Below are 24561 nucleotides of genomic sequence, written 5' to 3'. Positions count from 1 at the left end.
ATTTTCAAACATTTGATTCAATACAAATTCTCATTTCATCTTCATCTAAAGATTGTATATATAAACATTTTGATAAAATTTCATTTTCAATTTTTAAATTATAATTTATTGACCATTCAATACATTGACTTAAAGATTTTACAATATGAACAGAAGTTCTAAATTTTGAAAAATTAATTAATTTATTTGAATTTGAATTTTCATCATTTTCTTGCGTGATGTTTCTTTTTATTATACTTGGTCTTTCTGCATTAAAAGTTAAATCTGATAAATATAATCCAACAAATGGTATACAACCTTTTGAAGATTTAATTGAATTTATAGCAATTCTTAAATTTAAAAAATTCTTTATGGGTGAAGTTAATAATTCTAAATTTTTAAGCAACAAGATATCACCAGGTGATAAATTTCTCCATATGGTTTTTAAATTTTGAATTTTATTGGAAGTTAAAGCTAATATAATTTGCATTAAAGTTGAAAAATTTTGTAAAATTAAACAATTTTGAGCAATATGAATAAATCTTGAAATAATATTCATTTTTTCCAATGAATTTGATGTTAATAAAATTTCTGATATAATCCAATTTACCATTAAATTAAATCTTGATATAACTAAATTAACTCCTTTATTTTTTATATAATAATCATCATTTACTATAATTTCTAACCAACTATTTACTGGAGTTAATTCTTTTTGCCATTTTAATTCAATTAAATCTTTCCAATCTATTTCTTGTAACATATCTTTTTCTATAATTGTAAAATGATTTGCTAAAGTTTTTGAATCATATGATAAAACAAATGATATATGAGATTTATTTTGAATAATATTTTGAACTGATAATAAATCACTTGATGGTGAATAACCATCAAGGATGATTTTGGGGGATTGATATTCTTCAATTGATGAATTAAATTTTTGTTGATGTGGTTGAAATTCAAATAAATTTGAAATTTTATAATTTGATTCTGGTGTTGATGTTGATCTTTCAATAAAACTATCATTTTGTTTAGTTTTAGTTTTTATTGGAGTTAATGGAGTATCATCACTAAGATTTTCAAAAGTTGTCATATTAATAGCATCTTCTGTATGTGCATTATTAATTTGATTTAAAATATCTTCAGTATCATCTATTTTAATTTTTTCATCTTCAACATTAGAGTTCTGATCATCATCAGTATCTTTCTTCTTCAATGTTGCCTTTGATGGATATTTTCCTTCTAATTTATGTAATGCAAATTCAATTGGATCTTCTGCTGATTGCATTGATTCATCAGGAATAGCAGCTAATTCTTTTAATGCATAATTACTTATACCTGGTATAGCAACTGAATTATTTGATGAACCTGTTATAGCTGCTGATAATTGATCTTTTCTATTTAAACTATTTTTACTTCTTAAAGCAATTGAGAATATTGAACTGTTATTATGAACTTCAGGATATGATGCCACTGAAGCTCTTCTATCATCATTAAAAATATCAGCTTCATTAAATGGTAATTCAATTAATGCATATAATGTACTATATCGAACACTTTTTTTAGAACTTTTTCTTGACAGATGTGATGATGATCTTAATTTTATAGCACCTTTTAATTCTTCTTGATTAGAATTAATTTTTTGAATATCTTGTAAATTATTAAATCCAGTTTTTTTCTTTAATCCATTATCATTCATTGTTATATGATTTTTAAAAGAATTTGAATCATTTGTAATTGAAAAAGCTGAATCATAACTTAAATAAGATTTCATTGAATCTCTTTTCATAACTGACATAGCAGAACCTTTAGATAATATTGATAATCTCTTATTATTAATATTATTATTTGTTTTTTCACAAAAACTAATTCTTTTAGGTTTACCCAGTTGTGGACTTAATGCTATTCCTAAATCTGTAATTTCTGCATCATATTGAGTAAAATTACTTGGTGTAGATATTGTTGATGTATCTAATGATTGATTTGATTGTTGAAAATTAAAATTTGGTTCATTATATATTACATTAGATCCTCCCAGTCCCAGTTCTTTTGTAAAATTAAATTCATCATATTCATCTTCTTCTCCTAATGGTGGTGGTGTATTTTCAATTTTTTCAGTAGATGCTTCTAAATCAACTACATCTTCATCATTCCAATTTATACTAGCAGGTTTTTGAAATGATTCAGCAGAATTATTAACTTCATCTAATATATTTTCTGATAAATTTCTTTGAACTTTTATTGTTTGAATTGCATCTTCTTTTTCATTTATTAAATTATCAATTTTAATAATGTTTAATTCTGATAAATCATTTATATCAACATCACTTTCATTATTTGGTGAAACATCAATAGGTTTTAAATCAACTTCTTTATCAATTGGTCGACTTTCAGGTACATCAACAAATTCATCTCCATTTTCATCAACATAATGTCCATCGATTTCATGTATTATACTATTTGAATTGGAATCACTTATATAATACCTTATTAAATATTCTAATTCATCTACTATTCTAGCACTTAACACATCAACTCTATTTCCAATTTCACTCTTAACATTGATTGCATTGTTGACTAGATGATTCAAATTTTCAGAAGAAGGTTTAGCGCTTAAACTTTTATGCGAATACGGTATATCAAATAAAGATTCTCTTGAATGTGCAACTAAAGATTTCTTCCAACCTTCCATTAATTTTTTAATTGATTTTTTTCTTGCAAATTCATAATCATTTAAACTTTCAGTTGTTGGTGGTTGAAAACTATTTTTTCGACTTGGTGAATTAAATTCATCATTCAAGATGTTACATTCCATTTTTTTAACAGGTGTTGGTGGTACAATTTTTGTGACTTTAGATGTCGGAAGTTTAATATTACCATTTGTTGAAAACCCAATAGTATCATGTTTACCAGATTTCTTTGGAGTCCTTATCACATCAGAATTTTCTTTTTCTTCTTCATCTTCATTATCAATTGATATCGCTTTTGTTTTTTTCAATTCTAATGCTGAATCTTTGATATCCATTCGATTATGTCTTGTTGATTGAGCTAATGCTCGTTTATTCTTCTTTGGTGCGTTTTTGATAGATGTAGTTGGAGTTTGAGACATATTTCCACCACCATAAGTAATTGCTGGTGATGATTTTGAAATAAATGAAGTTGAAAAAGTAGGTGATTTAGTCAATTTTTTTTGTTGTTGTTGAATTTCATGAATTTTATTATTTATTGAAAGTCTTGATGATTGATGTTGTAAGAGTAGGTTATTAATTGAATATTGAGGATTTTCTTCCTCATGAGAATCATCATTGAAAATCAATGTTTTATAATGAATTTTTTGATCATATAATGAAAGCATTGCTGAACGTCGATATGAAGGATTTGTATGAATTGACATTTCAGTATTACATTTTGAAAGTTTTTTACAATTATTTAAATCTTTTGCTAATGGCAATGAATATGGATATTTATTAGTAATTGATTCCAAATCGATATTAAGTGACCAAAATTCATTAATTAAATTCAACCAATGTGTTTTTAAATCTCCAAATATCTTTGTGATGAAAAAATAATTATCATTGTTTTTTTCCCGTATTAAATTTGATTCATTTATTAAATCATTAATTGTATTTGAAAATAAATCACATAATTGATAATTATTATTAAAATCATCTACAAAATAATTTATAATCCAATGTCTTAATACAACAAAAGTTCTTAATAATACTAATTTACCAATTTTAATATTAAATTCTGTACCTGAACTTATATATTGTAATGACCATATTAATCTTGTCATTAATAATTTCATTATATCATAACCATTTGAAAACATTCTATAAGTTAAAAAAAAATCACAAATAAGATTATAATCAATTACTTCGGGTGAAGTCATTTGTACTATTAATGCTTTAATTGTAGCATTATTAATTAATTCTGAATTTTTTTCATCAAATTTGACTAAATCTTCGTGTATATTACTCGTAGGTAAACATGGAAATAATTTTTCATCATCAAATATTGATTCATCATGTTTATTGTATTGATAATTTGAAGGTATATGTTGTTGATAAATCCCCATATCTGATATGGACTTAGTTAAATTGTTTTTACTTAAAGTTGCTGTAGTTGAAACATCTAAATCTGATTGTAGTTTATTTGAATAAATTGTATTGGAAGGTAATTTAGATTCATTATTAGAATTATTTAGTTGTGGACTTGACGGATGTGATACATTGTTTATACTATGAAAATCTTCATCTGATGGTATATCTTGTTTTGAACTTTGTTCCTCAATTTGTTGTTGTGCATCCGATATGAGGTTTAACTCTTCATTTGATGAATTATTGACCATCACTCGATGGTTTTTTTATTTTGGTGTATTAGACTAAAGTTGTAGGAATTGTTTAAGAATGTTATTAGTTAATTCAATCAATTTTGTGTGGTTTGAGGTATTTAGTGAATTGGTTAGTGAATTAATCAATTGTATGTAGAAACTATGGTTTGAAAAGAATTGAAATTAAATTGGGTGTGACTAAGATGAGCGAATGAAATGAATAATTAAATTGGTGATATACAATTTTCAAATAGTAGTTTATGCAAATGAGATCCCAAAAACACCTTCGTATTAATTTAGTTAGTTTTATCTAATTGTGTGAGTTATTTTAAACTTTTTGATATAAGATTTCCATTTTCCATATTCTGTTCTAATTTTTTATTTGTTTTGATTTTCATTTATTTACTTTTATTATGTAATCTTATTAGTATATGATTATGTAATCCACTATGTAATGTATATAGTGTGGAAAAAAGCGCGATTTTGATGCTACCAATATTAGTATGTTAATTTAATTATAATTACGGGAATTAAATTAGACGAAAGATTCTAAATTACACAAGATATAATGATGTGTGGTGGTCAAAGTTAAACTCGAGTATCATTAGGCTAAACGAGTCAGGTAAGCAAGATTGAAAGAGAATTAAGAGAATTAAGATTTTCAACATTTCGAGCGCTGGTCTTGACTTAAAAAATAGTACTTGAAAAAGTCAGTTGAGGTATATTATTGGAAGCGAAAATCGTCTTGCTTTCAGCTTTTGATCCATTCTGTAATTCTGCTTTGCCAAACCCGATTATTCTAGTTCATAAACTGGAATTGTCAATGTGACATGTTTAGGTCAGACCTTAGTGTGAATATAATTGTTTCATATTTAGAGTTTTTTAATAGATACAGGAAAAAAGTTTAGAAGAAGACTTTCGCAGCCAAATCATAAATAATGTAGAATTGTACATATTAGTCAACTAAAATACAACTCAAGAGCTCAAGGTAGTAATACAATAAAAATCAATCAATTAGTATTATTTATAAAATTTACCCAATTTTTTTCAATTTCAGCTTTGATATTTAATCGATAATTAAATAAAGGTTTTGGCAATAAATTTAAATCATTTAATCTTTCCATATCCCAAACTAATGACAGTTCAGTTTTCCAACACCAAAATATCCAACCATAACTAAATTTTTCAAAATTATAAAATTGTTCTTTTAAAAAATATCTTAGTTTTTTTGAAAATGGTTTTGATAATTTTAAATTTGGATTATCTCTATTTTTGCATGATTTTCCAGTTGTTGGATGTAGAGTAGAAGATTCAAGATTACCTTCCCATCTACTTCCTTTACCTACACCATTAAGATATTTTGTACAATCATCCATAGCTCCTGAGAATTCTCCAACAATACTTGGATGACCTGTATTTTTTAATCTTTTACTCATTGATCTAATATTATTTATATGTTCATTGAATGTATAATTAATTTGCCAATCTGTGAATATTTCATATAAATGATGATCTAATATGAAATTTCCAGGAAAATTATACCAATGTTCTAAATTGAAAAAAGCATCTGATAATACTAAATTAGCTTTGATATTCTTTTCTTTAAATAAATTTATACAATAATTGTAAAAATCTTTTAATTTTTTCTCATCTAATGTCCACCCCATTGGTTCATTAACAACTTCAATACTATGAATATTAGTCATATTACCATATTTATCAACAATATAATCTAAAATTTTATAAGTTAATGTCAAATTTTCATCATATTCAAACCAATTTGGTTTTAAACATTTTTGTCCGGAATTATCAAAACAATTTTGACTACCAGGTAAACCATGTAAAACAATTTGAAATTTTAAATTATATTGTAAACTCCATTTAACAGCTAAATCTAAATAATATTCTTGTCCTTGTATATATGGATCTTTTTCTAAAAGCCCAAAAGCCCAATAACCAATTGGAATTCTAATTAAATTTAATCCTAATTTTGAAATTTTTTCAATATCATTTTCATTATAAAATGTTTCATAATGTGTTGTTAAATATTGTTTAGCTTTTACTTTTCCTAAAATTTTACATAAATTATATTCATCAATTGGTAAAATTCCATATTTTTTTTCTATATGTTCATATATTGAAGGTGTAATCCATGGTTCAGTAACTAACCAACCACCTAAATTTACACCATATATTTTAGGTAATGATGATGTAATTAGGTTGTTATACTCTTGATCTTGTTTTTTTGTTATATTTTGACTCAATAAATTAATTTGTGTGATATTAGGCGGTAAATGTCTTGCATTAATCGAGATAAAAATATAAAATAGGATTGCAATTTTCAAAGTTAATAACATAGTATTTGGTTTATGAACTTGTAGCCTAAGTTTCTTTAAAATAACACAATTGATGAAATTAGTATCTTTTTGCAACTTATTGTTATTCTCAAGTTTCAGATTATCAATAACATTAAGACCTTGTGTGCTTTTTTTGTGATTTTAAAATTTTAAGACAACAAAAAAAAAAAAAAAATAATGAAGCGATAGAAATTGATTGATTAAATAATAAACAAGGAAATATAACAATCAAAGGTCATCTCCAATATAATTTGTGATTTACACAACAAGACAATTTCAATTTTCATATAACACATAAGTCAAGACCAATCTAAGCTTGATGATATAAATCAAATCAAAAAAAGGGGAGTGAAAAAGTGTTTAAAATTACAATATTAATAACATAAGAACCATGAGTAACTCAAATGATTCAAATAATATGACATTGAACTTTATCCCCGAGATTAATTCAAAAACAAACTCCATGACACAATTAGATGAACCAATAATACCGAGTGTTGATACTAATGTTGATATAAATAAACCAATAAAGTCAGAAGATCCTGTGGATAGTTTAATGCTTGATGAAGATTTTAATATTCTTTTAACAAATTCAAATCCAACCAGTACCAACACTAAACTACAGCATGAACTGCAATTAACACAACATACTCAGCCGAAACAAGAGAACCAGCAATTATTATTACCACCTATAGAGAAGAAAGTAAAGATTGAAGATCCTATAATAAAAAATAGATCATCTACATCATCCCATCATAGCCAACGGCATGAAATTCATGATGAAGAAGAAGAGGAAGATCAATCAAATGCAAGGGTTTCAGCATACGCTAAATTAGAATTTGAAAATAACATATTCTATGTTCAAACTTTACAAATTATATTAGGAAGAAAATCAAATGATGAATCTAATCAAACTAATGTTGATGTTCACTTATCTGAAAAAAAAGCTATATCTAGAAAACATGCAAAAATATTTTATAATTTTGGAAGTCAAAGATTTGAAATATCTGTTACAGGTAAAAATGGGGCATTTGTTAATGAAACTTTTGTTGAAAAGGGAATGACAATACCATTAGTTAATGGAGTTAAAATTCAAATTGGAGAAATATCATTTTCTTTTAAATTACCAGAACAAGATGATAGAGATAAAGATTCTCAATTTGGTCCTGTTCAATTTAATCCAAGTGATGCAATAAATTTAAAATCCAATTTATTTTCAAAACAACCAACTCCTAAAAATTCACCCAAAAAAACAAATCAACAAATAACTCAGCCGTCCACAGAACCAATACCGGCAGCAACACGTAAAAAATCAATGAGTAGGCGAGATTCATTATTGAAAATACGAAAATTATCAAATGCTCGAAGGACATCTGTTGCAGCCAATGAAGAATTAAATCAACTTCTAAAAGATTTGGGTATGGAAGAGAATATAAATGAAGAAGATTCAGAACTTCTTGATGAACAAATTAAAATATTATTAAATGAAGATGACAATTTAGAAGGAAGTAATGTTTTAAAAAATTTAGCTCATTTGAATGAATCAGCAATTGCAGATGATGATGATGATCTTGATTTAGTAAAAGGAATTGAACAAGAAGCAAGAGTAGAAAAAGAAATACAAGAAATTGATTCTAATATTTCTCAATTAAATCGAGAGATTGCAAATTTGACAGGACCACCTAATAATATAGCTCAAAATCAAAGTTTAATTACTGAAAAAGAAAATCAAAAGAAAGGATTAGAAGAAGCAAAAAAACAAAAACAAGATCATATTTCACAAAGTAGATCATCATTTGTAAGAAATGCAGGTCCAGTTAGAACAACTCCATTAATGGGTAAACCAGCTTCAATTCAACCACCAGCATCTTCATCAATATATAATAGATATCATGGATTAGATAAATCAGGATTACATTTTTTCCCCAACGCAATTCCACCACCAAGACCAAAATTAACTGTTCCAGTACCATTAATCACCTCAGAACCTGGTGCAATACGATCTCGTCCTCCATTACGTGCTATAACTATGAGAGATTCAACATTACATTCAACTATTTCTTATCCAAAGACTCTTGATCAACCAACTGAATTTCCAAAACCCAAAACAAGAAAAATCATACCTAGAAAAACATCAAAAAGAGTTTATACTATGGATGAAATTCCTGAACAATTTAGAATTAAACCAAACATTACATTTGCATCAATGGTAACTAATGTTTTACAAACTTCTGCAGCAAGACAAGGTTTAACAATAAATGAAATAACTGACGCAGTTAAAGAAGTTTATCCATATTATAAATATTGTCAAGAAGGTTGGCAAGCATCAATTAATCATTGTATAAAATTCACAAAAATTTTTAAAAGAATTTCTAAAAAAGGTACAGAATGGCTTTATACAATGGATGAATTATATAAAAATGAAAGAGAAACAATGAAAATTAAACAAAGAGAAATATTAGCCAAAATTGAAGCTGAAAGACAAGAAGAATTTCGTCAAAGACAAAGATTAGAAATGAATCAACAATTTTTAATGAATAGAAATTTTCAACAACAACAACAACCACAACCTCAATATCCAATTAAAACATATAATCAAACACCAGGAGTGCCTTTAAATCAACAAAATAATCAAATTCTACCACCAAATCAAAATGTTCAGCAAAGTTTTCAACAAAATTTCCAACAACCACCAAGACAAGGAGTAAACTTGCCAAATGGTCAACAACCATATGTATCTACGACCACTCAACAACCACCACTACCTAATCAACCACAACAATCACAACAATCACAACCGCAACATCCTACTAGCGCAAACACCACTCCAACTCAAGCTAAACCACCTATCACTCAAACTCAACCATCAATTAGTGACCCAAAAACTCAAAAATCATTAGAATATTTAAGAAAAGAATTATTTACATTATATAAATCAAGAAATTTAACATATGATAAAACAATAGCAACAACATTAATAACAAAAGCATTAACTACAACAATAGCACAAGTTAATAGTATTGGAGCAAAAGTTGGAGCAGGAGATAATGCATTAACTTTTTTGGTGGAAAAAGCACCTCAACAAGTTAGTAAAATTTTAGATATTGCTTTAACTAAATCTATAAAAGAATTTGAAGGTAATAAATCTGGAGCTGGTACTCCAAGTAAAGCTTCAACTCCATTACAAACTGAAGCTACTTTATCTAATCAATCTTTGCAATCACATCCCCAACAACAACCAACATCAAACATTCCTGTGCTGACTCATCAATCAAACACTACAATCCAGCAACCACAACAACTCTCAAAGCAAGTACATTCTCAATCTACTTTTGCGTCACCATCACCACAACAAAGTCAACAAAACATTATATCACAACAACAAAATACATCACAAACACAACCTCAAACAATAATTCATAACAATAACTCTGTAGGCTCATCAACTCAATCAAGTCCAACTACATCCACCACCGCAACAACATCAACAACAACATTAAAACAATTTTCTCCATCACCTCAACCATCACCACAATCAACTACCTCAACAACTAGTTCACCTCATAGAAATACCATACCTCCAAGACCATCACTGTTTGGAAAACCACCAAATTTAAAAAATAATAATACATTAAATAGACCAGGATCTTACGCTAGACCTCAATCATTTGGAAAACCACCAGGAATATCATCTCAAACTTCAAATAATGGTGGTGTTAATAATGGAAGGCCAACTCCTAGTTTTTTATCTAATAAACCTACTTTTGGAAATAATAATAATAATAATAATGGTTTAAAAAGAGAATTAGATGGTGGAAATGAATCAAATGATCAATTGAAAAAAATAGCTAGATCAAATTAATAATAATGAAGAGAGGTTTTTGATCTTGGGGGCTAGATTTAGATATTTAATTACAAACTGATGATATATGTTGTACTTATGAAGATGCACTCTAGTATTTCTTGTGAGGTAGATCAAACATTCACCATTTTTCTATCTAATTTGTGCAAAAATTAAGTCTCTGTACTAAAGAATAAAGAATCACTTTCGAAGGATGGTTACATATTTTAAAACATAGCTTACAATACTTAAGCGAAATCTTAATATCGCCTCTTGAATATGAACTCTTCCTGATTCTGCAAAAGCTCAAAATCCAATTCTTGACAAGAGTATGGTAGATTCCAACACGTATACAAAATTTGCAAAATATTAATTGAGAATTGAAATAAGATGATATCATGACATATTAGAACACAAAATATAAATCCGATCTAAAACTTGAATAAAGTATACAGCATGAATTAAAGCCGACTACTATACAAACAAAATTAAGGCTCTAATTTTTAAATTTACAACCTTGGCCGCTTTTCCAAAGAATTATACATCTCGTGTACTCTTAAAGAGCGTAGCGGAGGCGAATTCAATATAAATTGTATCATGTAATTGAGTTTAAACTTTTTAAATAGAATTTTGGTGCCTTACAAGATACGGAATTTATTCCGATTTAGGAGCAATATACGAGCAACTGAATTAGTTTAGTCTATTATTCTTTTAAAGCATCGTTTCAAAAGGTTTTCCAAGACATCAATTGGCAACGAAGAAGACTACAAACGTTTGCGTCTATTATAGATTCTTTTGTGTATTTCTTATTGTTTCATTTGAAAGGTTAGAATTAGGAGCCTTTTATTCGAGGACCAAACTTTTACTAATAAAGTGTTTAGACAATTTCATAACTATTATGCTCTTATGAAAGCTTATTGATATATATATTTATATATACTTGTTTCTCTTTAAAAAATAGTTTACCGTATTCACTGCTCTTTAATTAACTTCATTATCCACTTTGCATTCGGTTTCATCCTTACCGTACTAATAATAATAACTTATCTTATCTCAAACCTTAATATTATTGGAAGATAAAATATCATAGTACATTTTATATACACAACTATAACATTACAAGTACGAAAAGAAACAATATTAAATTAACAATAAACTAGAAGAATATATCTTAATAAGTCTATCCATCTATATCAACCTTATACAAACCAACTTCTTTTACTAAAATCATAAGATCTAGCTTCACTAAGGATTTTTATATTTAGCGAGATCTAATCAATTTGAAATATTGGAATTTTTATTAGTCTAGGGGTTCTTAAAGAAATCATTTCACAATCATCACACGACCATCAAAGTATTTGAATTAATAATTCATATTGATAAAACATCTAATATCAGATAATCAGCTACTATTACAATTACAACAAACATTCATTAAATTTTATACCCACTTCATATCTTGATTTAAAAAGACTATATATTTCCTTCTCCAAACACGTTCAGAGCTGATCAATTTGATATCTACCACATTGACTATCCTTAGCATTGTCACAGTTCTCTCATTTACATTACATCATTCATACTTGCATTACTCAACTACAATCCAACAATTGTATTAAAATAACATTATGGTAACAATAAATTCAGAATTAGAACATTTACCACATATTGATGAAAATATTAGTCCAGAAGAAAGGGCTCAAATTGAATATTTAATAAGATTAGAATTAGCTAATCAATTTAATAATAATATGAATAATTTTGCTCATCATTCACCTCAAGATCAACAACATTTAAATATACTACATCCATCGCTACATCATCTGAATCCTTTAAATAATCATCCTCAAGGCACAAATATACTAAATCGTCAACAAACACCACAAGATATTATTAATGATCCAATAAATAGATTAACTCCACAATTACATCACCAACAACAACAACAATTTCTAGATATAGATTTAAATAATTTACCAATACATCCAATGGTTGATAGATTATTAACACCTACAAATACTTTACCATCTAATAGTTTATTGAATATGAGTATACAACATTATGAAGAAGAAGAATTGGAAGAAGATGATGATATGGATGAAGATGATACTAATATTGTTGGTGGAGAAAACATACAACAACAACAACAACAACAACAACAGCAACAACAACAACAACAACAACAACAAAAAGGAATTGATTTAAATAAATATACAAATTTTAATATGAAATCTCCATTAGAAGGTACATCAATACAAATTGAAAATAATGATATAAATAATAATATAAATTATAATAATTTATATACTACATTAAGTCATGCATCAATTCAACAAAGAAATTTAAATTTGTTAATAAATAATAAAAAGGATTTAGAAAAATCTCAACAATTACATTTAAATCAATTAAAAGAAATAAATGAAAATTTAAATATAAATTTAACCAAAAAAAGATCAATGATTGATGAATTACAAAATGATGAAAATTTAAATTTAAAAAGACATAAGTTACTAAATCAACAGCAATCAGAAAAACAAAATTTAGATCAACAATGGAAAAATAGTATAAATACCGCATTAGAATTAAATATTCAAGCAGCTACTGCAGCTACTGGTCCAAGTGGTATAACGAATACAAACAATCATGGTTCTCCTGTTGTTGCTTCCGCTTCTGCTTCGATTGTTGATTTCGAGTATGACGAATAATGAAATGTAAAAGATGGGGCTTGAGGTTCTATACTTATTTTTATATACATTATTTATTTGATGTACCATTAGCTCAATGTTTACTCTCTTGTTATTTGAAACTAGACTCTTTATAGTTCCTCCTTGAGACTGCTTTAAACTTCTGTATCTCGAGTCGTTGATGTAAATTTAACACTTGCATCTCAAGCTGAACAATACAAAGACATACATACATCTTTTTATTGTAAACTAATACCTTTCGTTGTTAAAGATTCGTACTTTTTCGTGTTTCACTAATTTTCATAATGAGATTTAATCAAATATTCTCCAAAGATTTATTACCAGATTGATTTGATTTTTTCAGATAAATAAAATCAATTTTATTACCACCAATATTAATAATTCTTGGACAACCTTCTCTATTTTTATCTAGTTTACAACATTCAAAACAATAATAAGCATCAATACCACCATCTCCCGATCCATCTGTGTTATTATTATTATTATTATAATTATTTCCACAGATTAAACATTTATTTGAAATTTTATTTAATTGATAACATTGAGAACAAATATGAACTTTTTCAAAAGGTTTTACCATTGAATCACATATTGGACAATGACCATCACAATTTGAACATAATTTACCTATTTCTTTTCCTGGTTGTTTCATACATTGTATTAAATCATATTGATGTCTTGACATGAGTTTGTAGATTGTTTTGTAGGAAAGAGTTAGTTGTATTTGCATCATTAGCTTCTTAGTTGTAAAAATCATCAGGTTAAGTCTAGTCACGTGTGTAGTCATGTGACCTCTATCTAATTTATCCCTTTCTTTCTTTGTTTGTTCTTAATCATTTTTTTTTTTTTGTTTCTTTTACTTTTTTTTGCAACCTTTTTTTTTACTATCTATCTAATATCTAATATAACCAATATAACCAATACAGTATCAACAAATTAAAAAATAGGTGTCAATAACTCACTGAAACAACATCAAAATGGAGGTACAGGAATCTCAACTTCAAATACAAGATGAATGTATGATTTGTTTAGAAAATATGCAATCCAATGATTTAATAGGTAAATTACCATGTTGCCCCACAAATCATTATCATAAAGAATGTATTGAAATTTGGTCATCAAAATCAAATAGTTGTCCAACATGTAGAAATAGATTTTATAAAATTTTAATTAGTTTAAAATCAAAACCAAATTCAATAATAAATTCTTTAAATATAAAAGATAAATTATTACCTAATCCAGCTATAAATCATATACCATCTCAATATATTATTAATAATGCCACTCAATCAAGACATCTTTTAAGTCAGTCAAATTTCGAAGATCATAACTCGTCAACTCCCTCATCAGATTACATCAACAATTCAGGATTTTGTTGTTTATGTACAATTACAAATAGAAGAAATAATTCAACTATATTATGTCAACAATGTGGTTCTAATTTTCATTTAAATTGTCTTGGAATATCTGATTTAACTGAAGAATATTTCAATTGGTTTTGTCCAATGTGTGATTATAATCAAGAAACTGTAATACCGAATAATCATTTATCTTTAAGAAGAAGAGGTTTATTAACTAGTAGTATAAGGCGACATCTTCTGCAACAGCCTAGATCACAAAATAGAAGACTTATAATACATAATGATAATGATGAACTTAATGATGATTTTTTATACAATGAAGATCTCAGTGATAATGATATGAGTGATGAACAAATAATACAATTCAATGATATACGACATACTTCTCCAAATTCAACTACACAAATACCAGAATTCTCAAGATCTTCATCTTCTTCAAATACAAGCAATATAGTTAATGGAGGAATACTACTAAGACGTGAACAAAAACAAAATGAAAAATTATCAATTGAAGAAGTTAATTCTTGGGATATGTTTGATAAAGCAAGAAAAGAATCAATTGAAGAAAATCAACAAGAGCATACGAACGCACTTTCTTCATCATCCAATAGTGTTTCAAATGGAAACGAGAGAAGAAGAAGAAGAAGAAAAAGATCAGCAGAAGAAGATAATATTGATACACAATTATCACTAACTAATTCAACAAATACATTAAATTCAACAATTCCACAATCATCAAGTAGGATATCAAATTTAATAGATCAATTAAAACATACCAAGAAACCACATACATCAGCGACTCAACAAAACTCCCAATATTTAAATCAATTTCCTCAATCATATATTAATTCAACATTAGCATCACAATCTGATTCATCAACATCAATAGGAAATAGTCCAATGGAATCTAATGCTTATTCAAGTGATGATAATGAATATACTAGGAATATTTTAGTGAATAATAACATTCAACCTGAATTAATTACAAGAGATGGTTCTAATAAACAAATTGAATTAACTTATGAACAAAAATTAAAAATACAAAAACAAGTTAGAAATAAATTAAAAATAAGATATAATCCTAACTTCAAAGTCGAAGAAGATCAAGCTACTGATATAATTACAAATGAAGAAGAATTCATAAAGATTAATAAAAAAATTTCAAGAAAAATATATAATCATATCTTGTCTAATCAAGAAGAAAATGTAAGTATTGATTCAATTATTGAAAAAAATGATTATTTACAAGAATTAATTGATAAATATTTTTAAAAGGTTGTTGAAAAGTTGCAAAAGCTTTTGTGTTTATATTCATTATATAGGTATTCTATCTACGACGAGGACCTTTAGGTTTATTAAATTTTAATCCACCATTATTTGTAGTATTTGTAGAAGTTGATGATGATGAAGAAGAAGGAGTTATTTCATTCAGTGATTCCTTTTTATCTTCTTCTAATTCACTCAATTCTAATTCATCTAAATCTCCAACTTCTAAATTCTTATCTATCTTGGTGGTGGATTTAAAATATTGTGATTTTAATAGACTAATTAAACTATTTTTTGAAGCTGCATAAATCATTCTATCTTTAACTGATGAACCCAGTGGACAAGTATATATAAATGCATAACTCCCTTTAGGTGAATAATTATATAAAGCATATTTTGGACCATTTTCTAAATTATTAAATTCTGAAATTAAATTATTTAATTTAACACCACTTGATTTTTTTAATAATTTAATAATTTCATTTTTTATATCTATATTAAATATAATTAAATCATTATTACTAGATTCAGCTAGATTCTTAAACTCTTTAATTAATTCATCATCAAATTTATATAATATATTATCATTGTTATTATCTTTGTTTTGGGACATACTTACTAATTCTCTTTTATATCCATAATTCAGTTGATTATTTAAATTATTTATCAAATTTTCATCATTAGTTTGAGCTTCGAGCTTATGAGAATTTGAATTTTGTTCATCTTTAACACATTTATTTATGTAAGGTTCAGTAATTTCATCAAGTTCAGTAAATGAAAATTTATATTGAAAATTATTTGATCCTAATTCAGTAATTAATGTATTTTTAGTTGATGCATAAAGCATTTTTTGCTTTATTGGTGCTGAATCTGGTATAAATGATATAAAAATTTCATAGCTGTCTTGTGGTATTATTATATAACTTGGTTGAGGATATTCTTTTGATAGGAAAGTATTTAATGATGAAATTGATGATGATTCACTGGTAAATGAATTATCTGGGATTAATTGTGTTGAATCTTGGGATATTTTTATTACTATTATTTTATCATTTTTTTCATTTTTGAAATCACTTAATAGCTCCTTGGACGTTGTTATACCTGATTGAGTAGACATTGTAGGTAGTTTGAGAATGGAATGGAATTGAATTGAATAAAGCACCAATTGGTTGATTGATACTTCAAATGAACCACTTTGTTCATGAATTTTAATTCCGATTCAAATTGCAGCTGCTACCAACGTAAGTGTTTTGTGTAATGTTCCACATAATTTATCAAAAATGGATCAAAAGTAAACAATCACTGATTTGATAAAAATAATTTCAGAATCCAGCTTATCAATATCTTTCATGAGCTTCAGAGAGTTAAGATCTCACAATTGGTGAATGTATAGTTTTAAAAATAGAAAAGCCACAAGAATCTCATCCAAAAATGGGTTTATTTGATGTTTTAACTTCATCAACATCAATAGATTCAACTTCAAAACCAACATTTGATCAATCAATTGATTCCACTAATTTACAAATTAAATCACTCCTATATTTATTCAAAAGATTAAGGATTAATAAACTTTCACCAATAATAAAAGATGGAGAATTAAGATATTCAGATAATATAATTGATGACGAATGTCCAATTTATTTAAAACTTGATAAAACTTACAATAAAGAAATTTTTGAAAAAGAAATCTTATTAAATGATGAATACAGAGTAATTGTTGATTATATAAAAAATAAATTTAGATCAAGATGTTTTATTTCTGGAAAACCTGATAATTTATCAAGACCAGGAAGTCCAATAAAAGGTCAATCAACAACTAATAATGATCAAGATTATTATAATGAATATCCCATTTTTGTTGATTATAAAGATAGAAAAATTAAAAATTATAAATTTATTTATTTTCCTTTGAAAGATGTAACTATTGAATCAATTGCTAATATACTTTCAACTTCTGATTTGTATGTTGAACATTCGGTTTCATTTCTTAAACGATATAATATAGCATTAGAGTCAATAACAAAAGTGATAAAGAATACTAAAAAGGACGTACATTTTGATTTAACGATAGAGGAAAAAAATCAAATTATACTAAATTATTTAAAATCATTATCATTTTATGTTCAATTAATTAGAATATATGAAGAATATACAAAACTACATCCATTAGTATTTAGCTTAGAGAATTTAATGAATAATATATCACTCAAATCTGATTCAATATCACCAAATCAAACACCCAGTTCATCACCTTTAAAACATAAAAATTCAACATCATATTTCCCTTATTCTACATCATCATCTTCAATTAATACATCACCTTCAAAATCACCACCAAAACTAGCTCATAGAAAATCACAAAATTTATTAAGATCAAAACCATCAATACTGAAATTAAAAATGGAAGAGTTATATAATCCAGTAGTCTCACCTCCTGTTGTTTCTCCACTGAAGACAAATAGTGAAATTACCAATAATCAAAAACATAATAATCATAATAATGAAGAAAATAAATCTGGTTCAGGTACATTATCTGAAGAAGTTGAAGGTAAAGAAATTTTAAGATTAGATGTTTATGAAAAATGTAAAAATGCAATAAATGATAAATTATATAATGAAAAACAGAAAATTCGAGCTAATTTAGCTGTATAGGTGAATTTTATTTAGACTATAGACATTATACATATTTTAAAACTATTATGTTTTCTAAATTTTTTTGCACCCATTTTTAAAATCTAAAACTCGAGCGGAAAAAAAAATATAAAGATTGATTCAGATCTGCAAGAAAGAAAGGATCTTTAAACATCACATCAATACTGTTAATACCTAAACAACCTATCCAATCCAACCTCATTCAAATCATCCATTTCTCCTAGAATAGAATAAATGCTTCAATCATCAACTCAATTCACAAACACAATACTACGCAATATCAAAATACTACCTCCAAAACAATTCCATACCACCTCCAAAAGATTCAATCTATTTGATAAATTAGGTTCAAAATCATTACAAGGTTCATTACCCAAAGATACAGAAACTTTGCTAAGACCAAGATCAGCAAAACAAGTAGCACCAACAAATCCAGCAGATATATTAACTCAAAATGATATATTAATGTATTCAAATAAACCTTTAAATTATATTGAAAGTATTAAAACAAATGGATTTCATTTAAATAATAATTTTTTTATAAAATCACCAAATTTAGAGGGAGAAGTAATTGGATTATTACTTGTTGGTTCAGAAACTTTTGAAATTAAGCTAGGAAATAAAGATAGTGCAATGTTTGAAATAAATAATCATATAGTTACTTTCAATGATTTAATATTAAATATTTTTAAAAAATTACATCCAAAACCTGAAATTTTAATTATTGGATTAGGTAAAAAAACAAGTAGAATTATGAATTTAAAAAATAAACTGTTTTTTAATAATTTAGGTATAAATTTAGAAATTAGTGATTCTTTTAATGGTGGACAAATTTTTGATTTATTAAGTACTGAAAGACCAGGAGTTATTGGTGCTTTATTATTACCTCCTAATGTATGAATGAAGAAAATATGTTTAGTGATTAGAGTAACAAGAGACGATTCAAGAATTGATCTCGAGAAATACTATTCCACGAAAACGGCGTGTATAAAATGTAAAGAATGAAACTTGTAACATCTCTCAAATTTAATGTTAATAATGAATGTAAAACGTTATTTTCAATTATTACTATGACCTCCTTCAACTTCCTTTGATGCTGCAGCCATAACAGCAGCAGTCAAATTATTTGATGAAGAAGAATTATTGTTCTGACTCTGTAATAGTATATTTTGATTTGAAGTTTGATTATTAAAAATTGAAAAATTTTGTGGTGTACCAAATGCATAATTCCATGGTGATGGTATTTGAAATACATTTGTATTTGTTATATTTATATGTGTTTGTAATTGTTGATGATTATTCATATTTGTTAAAAATTGTTGTTGATTATTTGGATCATTTCGATTATATATATGAGAATGTTGTGGTGTTGACATCATTGACATTATTGGGAAATTCTGCTGCTGTGGTGGTGGTGGTGGTGGTTGTTGTTGCGATTGATGAGGTAAATTTTGTTTAGGTTGAGTTGATTGTGGAGGTAGCATGCTTCCTTGTTGAAGTTGTGATTGTTGTTGTGATGGAATCTGTGGTTGTAAAAATTGTTGTTGCTGATTATGATGATGATGCATATTTGGTTGTTGTAAATAAAATAATTGTTGTGGTGATTGTTTTTCAAATATTCTATCTAATAATATTTTCGAATTTGGAGTTGATGAAATTCCACCAATATCAAATGATGAATGGTCAGTTGTTAAATTTAAATGACTTGAATTTGAATTAATGCTATTATTACTATGAGATATTATGCTACTATGTTCTTTTAAAGAGTTCATGGTTATGTTATGATCCATTACTGATGACAGTTGATTATTTAATGATGGTGGTAATTGAGGCTGAGTTTGGGAAGAAGTTGATGGTACAATATTTTGTTGAGGTTGAGATGAAGATGATGAAATAATATTTTGTTGAGGTAAAGGTGGACCTGGTGGTTGTAATGGTATCAAAGTTGGTTGTTTAACTGTTTGTTGAAATTTTGGTTTATCTTTTGATTTCTTTTTAGGTATGACTGGAGTAACATCACTTAATACAATTTGAAATTTATTCATTCCTTTTTGCATTTTTGCTTTATTTTCTTGTCTTGATTTAGTTGGATTCAAATCGAGAGATGAAGAAGATGAATTGGTTGAAGATTCATAAGTTTTTGCTTGTGATGAAGGTTTAGATGAGGATGTATTGGAATTTAAATTTTTAGTGGATTTTGACTTTGATTTTTGATTTTGATTTGAATTTGGTTTAGGTTTTGGCTTAGATTTAGGTTTGTTATTGTTTATGATATTATTTTCTGAAAAGACACCCATTTTTGGTTGTAATGAAATCTTTGCTGGTGTTGGACTAGGTGGTGGAATATTCTCTTTATCATTTAACTCCTCCTTAACTTTACTAGTGCTCTTTTTGGTAGATGTCAAAATTATTGTAGTAGGAGAACTTACAACAATTTGTTTATTTACTGGTGTATTGAATTCTAAGTTTGTATTATTTGAAATGTCTTTTAATGGTTTTTTACAAGGAGTTTGTAATAGTATATTTTTGTCTATCTGTTTTTCATTGTTCAAATTTACAGTTGGTTGGTCTTTATTTTCTTCGTCTTCTTCTTCATCCAATTCGTCTTCTGTCTCTTTATCTTCTACAGCTTTATCATTTGTTTTAAATGGACTTATTTTATCATAATTTGATTTCGAATGATCACTGTTTTGTTGACTTCCATCGATTTGACTTTTTTGAATATTATTATCCAGTGCTTCTTCATCATCATTACTTGCTTTAGTAGTTATACTTAATTTATGTGGTTGTCTAGGTGGTGTATCAACTAAAGTAATACTTCTTTTAGTTGCACTAGTTGAAGGATCTTGAAATATTTTTTTACTATTAACAACATTATTTAGTGAAAATTTTGAAGGAGTTATTGTAAAATTTTGTTGTTCAATATTATTATTATTTTTTGATCTTATTGGAGAATCAATAAAAAATTCACAATTTTGTTGATATAATTTTTCATTATATGGTGTTATATTATTAAATTGACTTATTGATGTATTTCCCATAATATTAAAATTATGATTTATAAATGGTGTTAAACCAAATCCTTGATATTCATAATCATTTGGTTGTTGATGTAATTGCAGTTGCAGTTGTTGATGTTGTTGAGACTGTGTATGTTGATTAAGTAGGCTATTGTGATATGCTGATGCAGTTTGTTGACCTTGTTGTTGTAATTGATGAGTTGATGATATAAATAATTTATTTGGAGTTGAATTGAATGATAAAAATTGTTCATTTGAGTAAGTCTTTGATATTAATGGAGTCCAACCCGATAGATTTGGTGGTTGATAAAAATATTTTGAAGTTGATGGTGGTACTATGGGTATTGGGAAAGAATTTGATTGTATATTTTGTTGTTCTTGTTTAATTGATTTATTATTTAATTTCTTTGAAGCAGGTGTTTGAGTAATTGATGGTATTTTGTTTAAGATTATATCTTCAGTATCATCTCTTGCGGGTGAGGAGCGAAGAAACTCACTTGACATTGTTTAAAACGAATCTTTGAATGATGATGGTCTGATTTTATGAAATTGATGATTAGGTATGGGCTTTGTTTATTGTGATATATGTCTGTGATCTTATCTTAAAATTCTTTATTTTTTGTTTCTAGAGTGATGAATGTTATAACGAGTGTGAATTATGATAGACTGTGATATTTGTCAATGAATATAATAGTTGGTATTTGATGGTTGTGAAAGAAGAAAGAAATATTATTATAATTTGTTTTGTTTTGATTTTTTTGATTCTACGATTTTTTTTTCTCTTGCTATTTTTTTTTGTTTACCTTCAATTTGATTATAACCGCCTCACTTCGACCTAGAGATGTATTAATTTTACAACGGAGCTACGTGTGGTATATATTGTTTTTACGAACTATTAGCTGCAGATTAAATGATTTCAAATTTAACATTCATTTGTCATCGCGTGTACTTGAAATCTGCTGTTATTATTGACTTAATAGTCGATATTCAAAGTCCAAGCATTGGTTTAGAATTTCAGTCAATTGAAGATACTATCCCATGAACAATTAAGAAAGAAATATCATTTACAAGAGGTTGCCTCAAATTTCAGTTACATCTCTGTCATCTGATTATAAATATTATTATTGTATTATGATTTATCATGCCACTAAGGTTCCATTACCTTTGACAAAGGTAGTATATCAGAAATGAACAATTGATCTTTAAACTTTCACATCATATAAGAATTACTATACTCTTAATCCAAAGGTTGGTTATATCGGTTCGTATCGGCTTGTTTCTTATGTCATTTAAGTCATTGATTTCTGAAACCTAAGTTGATTTGTTATTTGTGAAATCTTTAATTTTCATAAAGTCGTGTTTTTTGTGTAATATAGAATGTTTTTTTCAATTTATTTTTAATTTGACATTGAAAACTGTGTCAATCAAAATTCTTTGAAAATATGAAAAGAATGGGACAAAAATCTGATATAATAGAATGAGAGACTCAATTCAAACCTGAATTTTTGTTAATTCGGTGATACAAATATAAATATGGATATTGATATGGGGCAAATGAATTATGATGCACAACAAGAAGAAATCAGGAAGCAGCAAGAGGAAGAAAAGATTAGAAAACTCAAATTCCAAGAAGAAACGGAAGAATTAGAACAGCTATGGAACGAAATTAAAGAACACTTGGACGAATGTATTCAGAATAAAACCCCTTTTCCGCCAGGATTAGCAAATTTGAAGAAGGCGTTGCTTGATTATATTGAGGCAAGCGAACAATCAAGAGTGAGAAGTCGAAAACCAGGAAGAAATGAAAATTGATAAACGGCTTGCTGAAAAACTTTCAAAATTTGACTAAGTCTCTAGCCAACAGTACAAAAGTGGAAAGATCAAATTCGGTAGGCGCTATAAAATAATGTTGATGATTAATTCATAAGAGTATTCTTTGACTGAGTCTAATCAACACTAAATAAATGAAAACATCAGTTTCGGTAGGTGCTATAAATGTTGATGATAATCCACAAAAGATCGAATTATGCACCATTTGGTTTTATTTCGTGTCGAACCGTGCAACGATTGTTTTCAACAATCCCATCTTTAACAAAAGATCGTGAATAAATACCCTTAGATTTGCTAATGCTTAAAGAATTAATTAAATTGTATCGTTTTAAGAGAGTTAATGGATTTTACATTCATTCACTTGTTTGTGTAGTAATTTGCTCCTACAATACAACATAGGTCGTTTGCACTAAGTATTAATCTCTTTCCTGTCGATGATCTCAGATATTAGAATTAATTAAATTGTATCGTTTTAAGAGAGTTAATGGATTTTACATTCATTCACTTGTTTGTGTAGTAATTTGCTCCTACAATACAACATAGGTCGTTTGCACTAAGTATTAATCTCTTTCCTGTCGATGATCTCAGATATTAGAATTAATTAAATTGTATCGTTTTAAGAGAGTTAATGGATTTTACATTCATTCACTTGTTTGTGTAGTAATTTGCTCCTACAATACAACATAGGTCGTTTGCACTAAGTATTAATCTCTTTCCTGTCGATGATCTCAGATATTTCACTTTCTACTAATGGAATGGAATCTCGTAAATTTTAGGTCGTCAATTGCGACACAACACACAAATTAACAAAACTCCGATCGCAGATAATAAATTAATGCTAACACAAAATTAAAAGAATTTATGAATTTATCCGTAGCAATCATATCGAATAAAAGTAACTTTGATGTTTGCTACCATAAGAAGCAACTTATTTTTCACTTATTTCAGCCGTATAATCATCTGATTAAGACTCGAGGATTTAAGACATTCAAAGTCACATGAATGTCTTTGTAAAGAAGAGTTAGTGGGGCTGAGGCTAGTACGATCTAGTTTTAAGACACCTCTTGACATCTCGTTACATATGCTCTACAATTAAATCTACAAAACTCCTTAAAGGAACTTTTGAATTAAAATACTATACTTTTATTTTAAGAATTCTTTGAACTTGAATTTCGAAGAATTGAAATATTACAAAAATGATATAGAAAAAAAAAATA

General features: G+C 27.0%; 11 protein-coding genes across 11 annotated transcripts; 6 read left to right on the top strand and 5 right to left on the bottom strand. All coding sequences in view use genetic code 12, as the record gives it.

The window, feature by feature from the left end:
* Nucleotides 1-4: 4 nt before the first annotated feature.
* On the bottom strand, nucleotides 5-4330 carry LTE1 (mitotic regulator; the record flags this gene model as incomplete). Its single annotated transcript, XM_051759772.1, has 1 exon — nucleotides 5-4330. One exon carries the CDS (start codon nucleotides 4328-4330, stop codon nucleotides 5-7), a length of 4326 nt encoding a protein of 1441 aa, XP_051616425.1.
* A 992-nt stretch (nucleotides 4331-5322) lies between these two features.
* On the bottom strand, nucleotides 5323-6669 carry SPR1 (Spr1p; the record flags this gene model as incomplete). Its single annotated transcript, XM_051759761.1, has 1 exon — nucleotides 5323-6669. The coding sequence occupies one exon, from the start codon at nucleotides 6667-6669 to the stop codon at nucleotides 5323-5325; it is 1347 nt and encodes a 448-aa protein (XP_051616424.1).
* Nucleotides 6670-7060: 391 nt separating this feature from the next.
* On the top strand, nucleotides 7061-10531 carry FHL1 (Fhl1p; the record flags this gene model as incomplete). The annotated part of the gene is made up of 1 exon (XM_051759750.1): nucleotides 7061-10531. One exon carries the CDS (start codon nucleotides 7061-7063, stop codon nucleotides 10529-10531), a length of 3471 nt encoding a protein of 1156 aa, XP_051616423.1.
* Nucleotides 10532-12138: 1607 nt separating this feature from the next.
* Nucleotides 12139-13215, top strand: KGF55_000477 (uncharacterized protein; the record flags this gene model as incomplete). The annotated part of the gene is made up of 1 exon (XM_051759739.1): nucleotides 12139-13215. One exon carries the CDS (start codon nucleotides 12139-12141, stop codon nucleotides 13213-13215), a length of 1077 nt encoding a protein of 358 aa, XP_051616422.1.
* Nucleotides 13216-13510: 295 nt separating this feature from the next.
* Nucleotides 13511-13900, bottom strand: KGF55_000476 (U2 snRNP complex subunit; the record flags this gene model as incomplete). Its single annotated transcript, XM_051759727.1, has 1 exon — nucleotides 13511-13900. One exon carries the CDS (start codon nucleotides 13898-13900, stop codon nucleotides 13511-13513), a length of 390 nt encoding a protein of 129 aa, XP_051616421.1.
* A 292-nt stretch (nucleotides 13901-14192) lies between these two features.
* On the top strand, nucleotides 14193-15848 carry KGF55_000475 (ubiquitin-protein ligase; the record flags this gene model as incomplete). Its single annotated transcript, XM_051759716.1, has 1 exon — nucleotides 14193-15848. One exon carries the CDS (start codon nucleotides 14193-14195, stop codon nucleotides 15846-15848), a length of 1656 nt encoding a protein of 551 aa, XP_051616420.1.
* A 55-nt stretch (nucleotides 15849-15903) lies between these two features.
* KGF55_000474 (uncharacterized protein) lies at nucleotides 15904-16959 on the bottom strand (the record flags this gene model as incomplete). Its single annotated transcript, XM_051759705.1, has 1 exon — nucleotides 15904-16959. One exon carries the CDS (start codon nucleotides 16957-16959, stop codon nucleotides 15904-15906), a length of 1056 nt encoding a protein of 351 aa, XP_051616419.1.
* Nucleotides 16960-17273: 314 nt separating this feature from the next.
* On the top strand, nucleotides 17274-18494 carry KGF55_000473 (uncharacterized protein; the record flags this gene model as incomplete). The annotated part of the gene is made up of 1 exon (XM_051759694.1): nucleotides 17274-18494. The coding sequence occupies one exon, from the start codon at nucleotides 17274-17276 to the stop codon at nucleotides 18492-18494; it is 1221 nt and encodes a 406-aa protein (XP_051616418.1).
* Nucleotides 18495-18728: 234 nt separating this feature from the next.
* On the top strand, nucleotides 18729-19394 carry KGF55_000472 (uncharacterized protein; the record flags this gene model as incomplete). Its single annotated transcript, XM_051759683.1, has 1 exon — nucleotides 18729-19394. One exon carries the CDS (start codon nucleotides 18729-18731, stop codon nucleotides 19392-19394), a length of 666 nt encoding a protein of 221 aa, XP_051616417.1.
* A 158-nt stretch (nucleotides 19395-19552) lies between these two features.
* Nucleotides 19553-22018, bottom strand: KGF55_000471 (uncharacterized protein; the record flags this gene model as incomplete). The annotated part of the gene is made up of 1 exon (XM_051759672.1): nucleotides 19553-22018. The coding sequence occupies one exon, from the start codon at nucleotides 22016-22018 to the stop codon at nucleotides 19553-19555; it is 2466 nt and encodes an 821-aa protein (XP_051616416.1).
* Nucleotides 22019-23047: 1029 nt separating this feature from the next.
* KGF55_000470 (uncharacterized protein) lies at nucleotides 23048-23326 on the top strand (the record flags this gene model as incomplete). Its single annotated transcript, XM_051759662.1, has 1 exon — nucleotides 23048-23326. The coding sequence occupies one exon, from the start codon at nucleotides 23048-23050 to the stop codon at nucleotides 23324-23326; it is 279 nt and encodes a 92-aa protein (XP_051616415.1).
* Between the last annotated feature and the right edge of the window lie 1235 nt (nucleotides 23327-24561).

Source organism: Candida pseudojiufengensis, assembly GCF_024610245.1.
Source record: "Candida pseudojiufengensis strain CBS 10847 chromosome Unknown scaffold3, whole genome shotgun sequence".
NCBI lineage: Eukaryota > Fungi > Ascomycota > Pichiomycetes > Serinales > Debaryomycetaceae > Lodderomyces > Lodderomyces pseudojiufengensis.
This window is presented reverse-complemented; position numbering and strand designations above follow the sequence as displayed.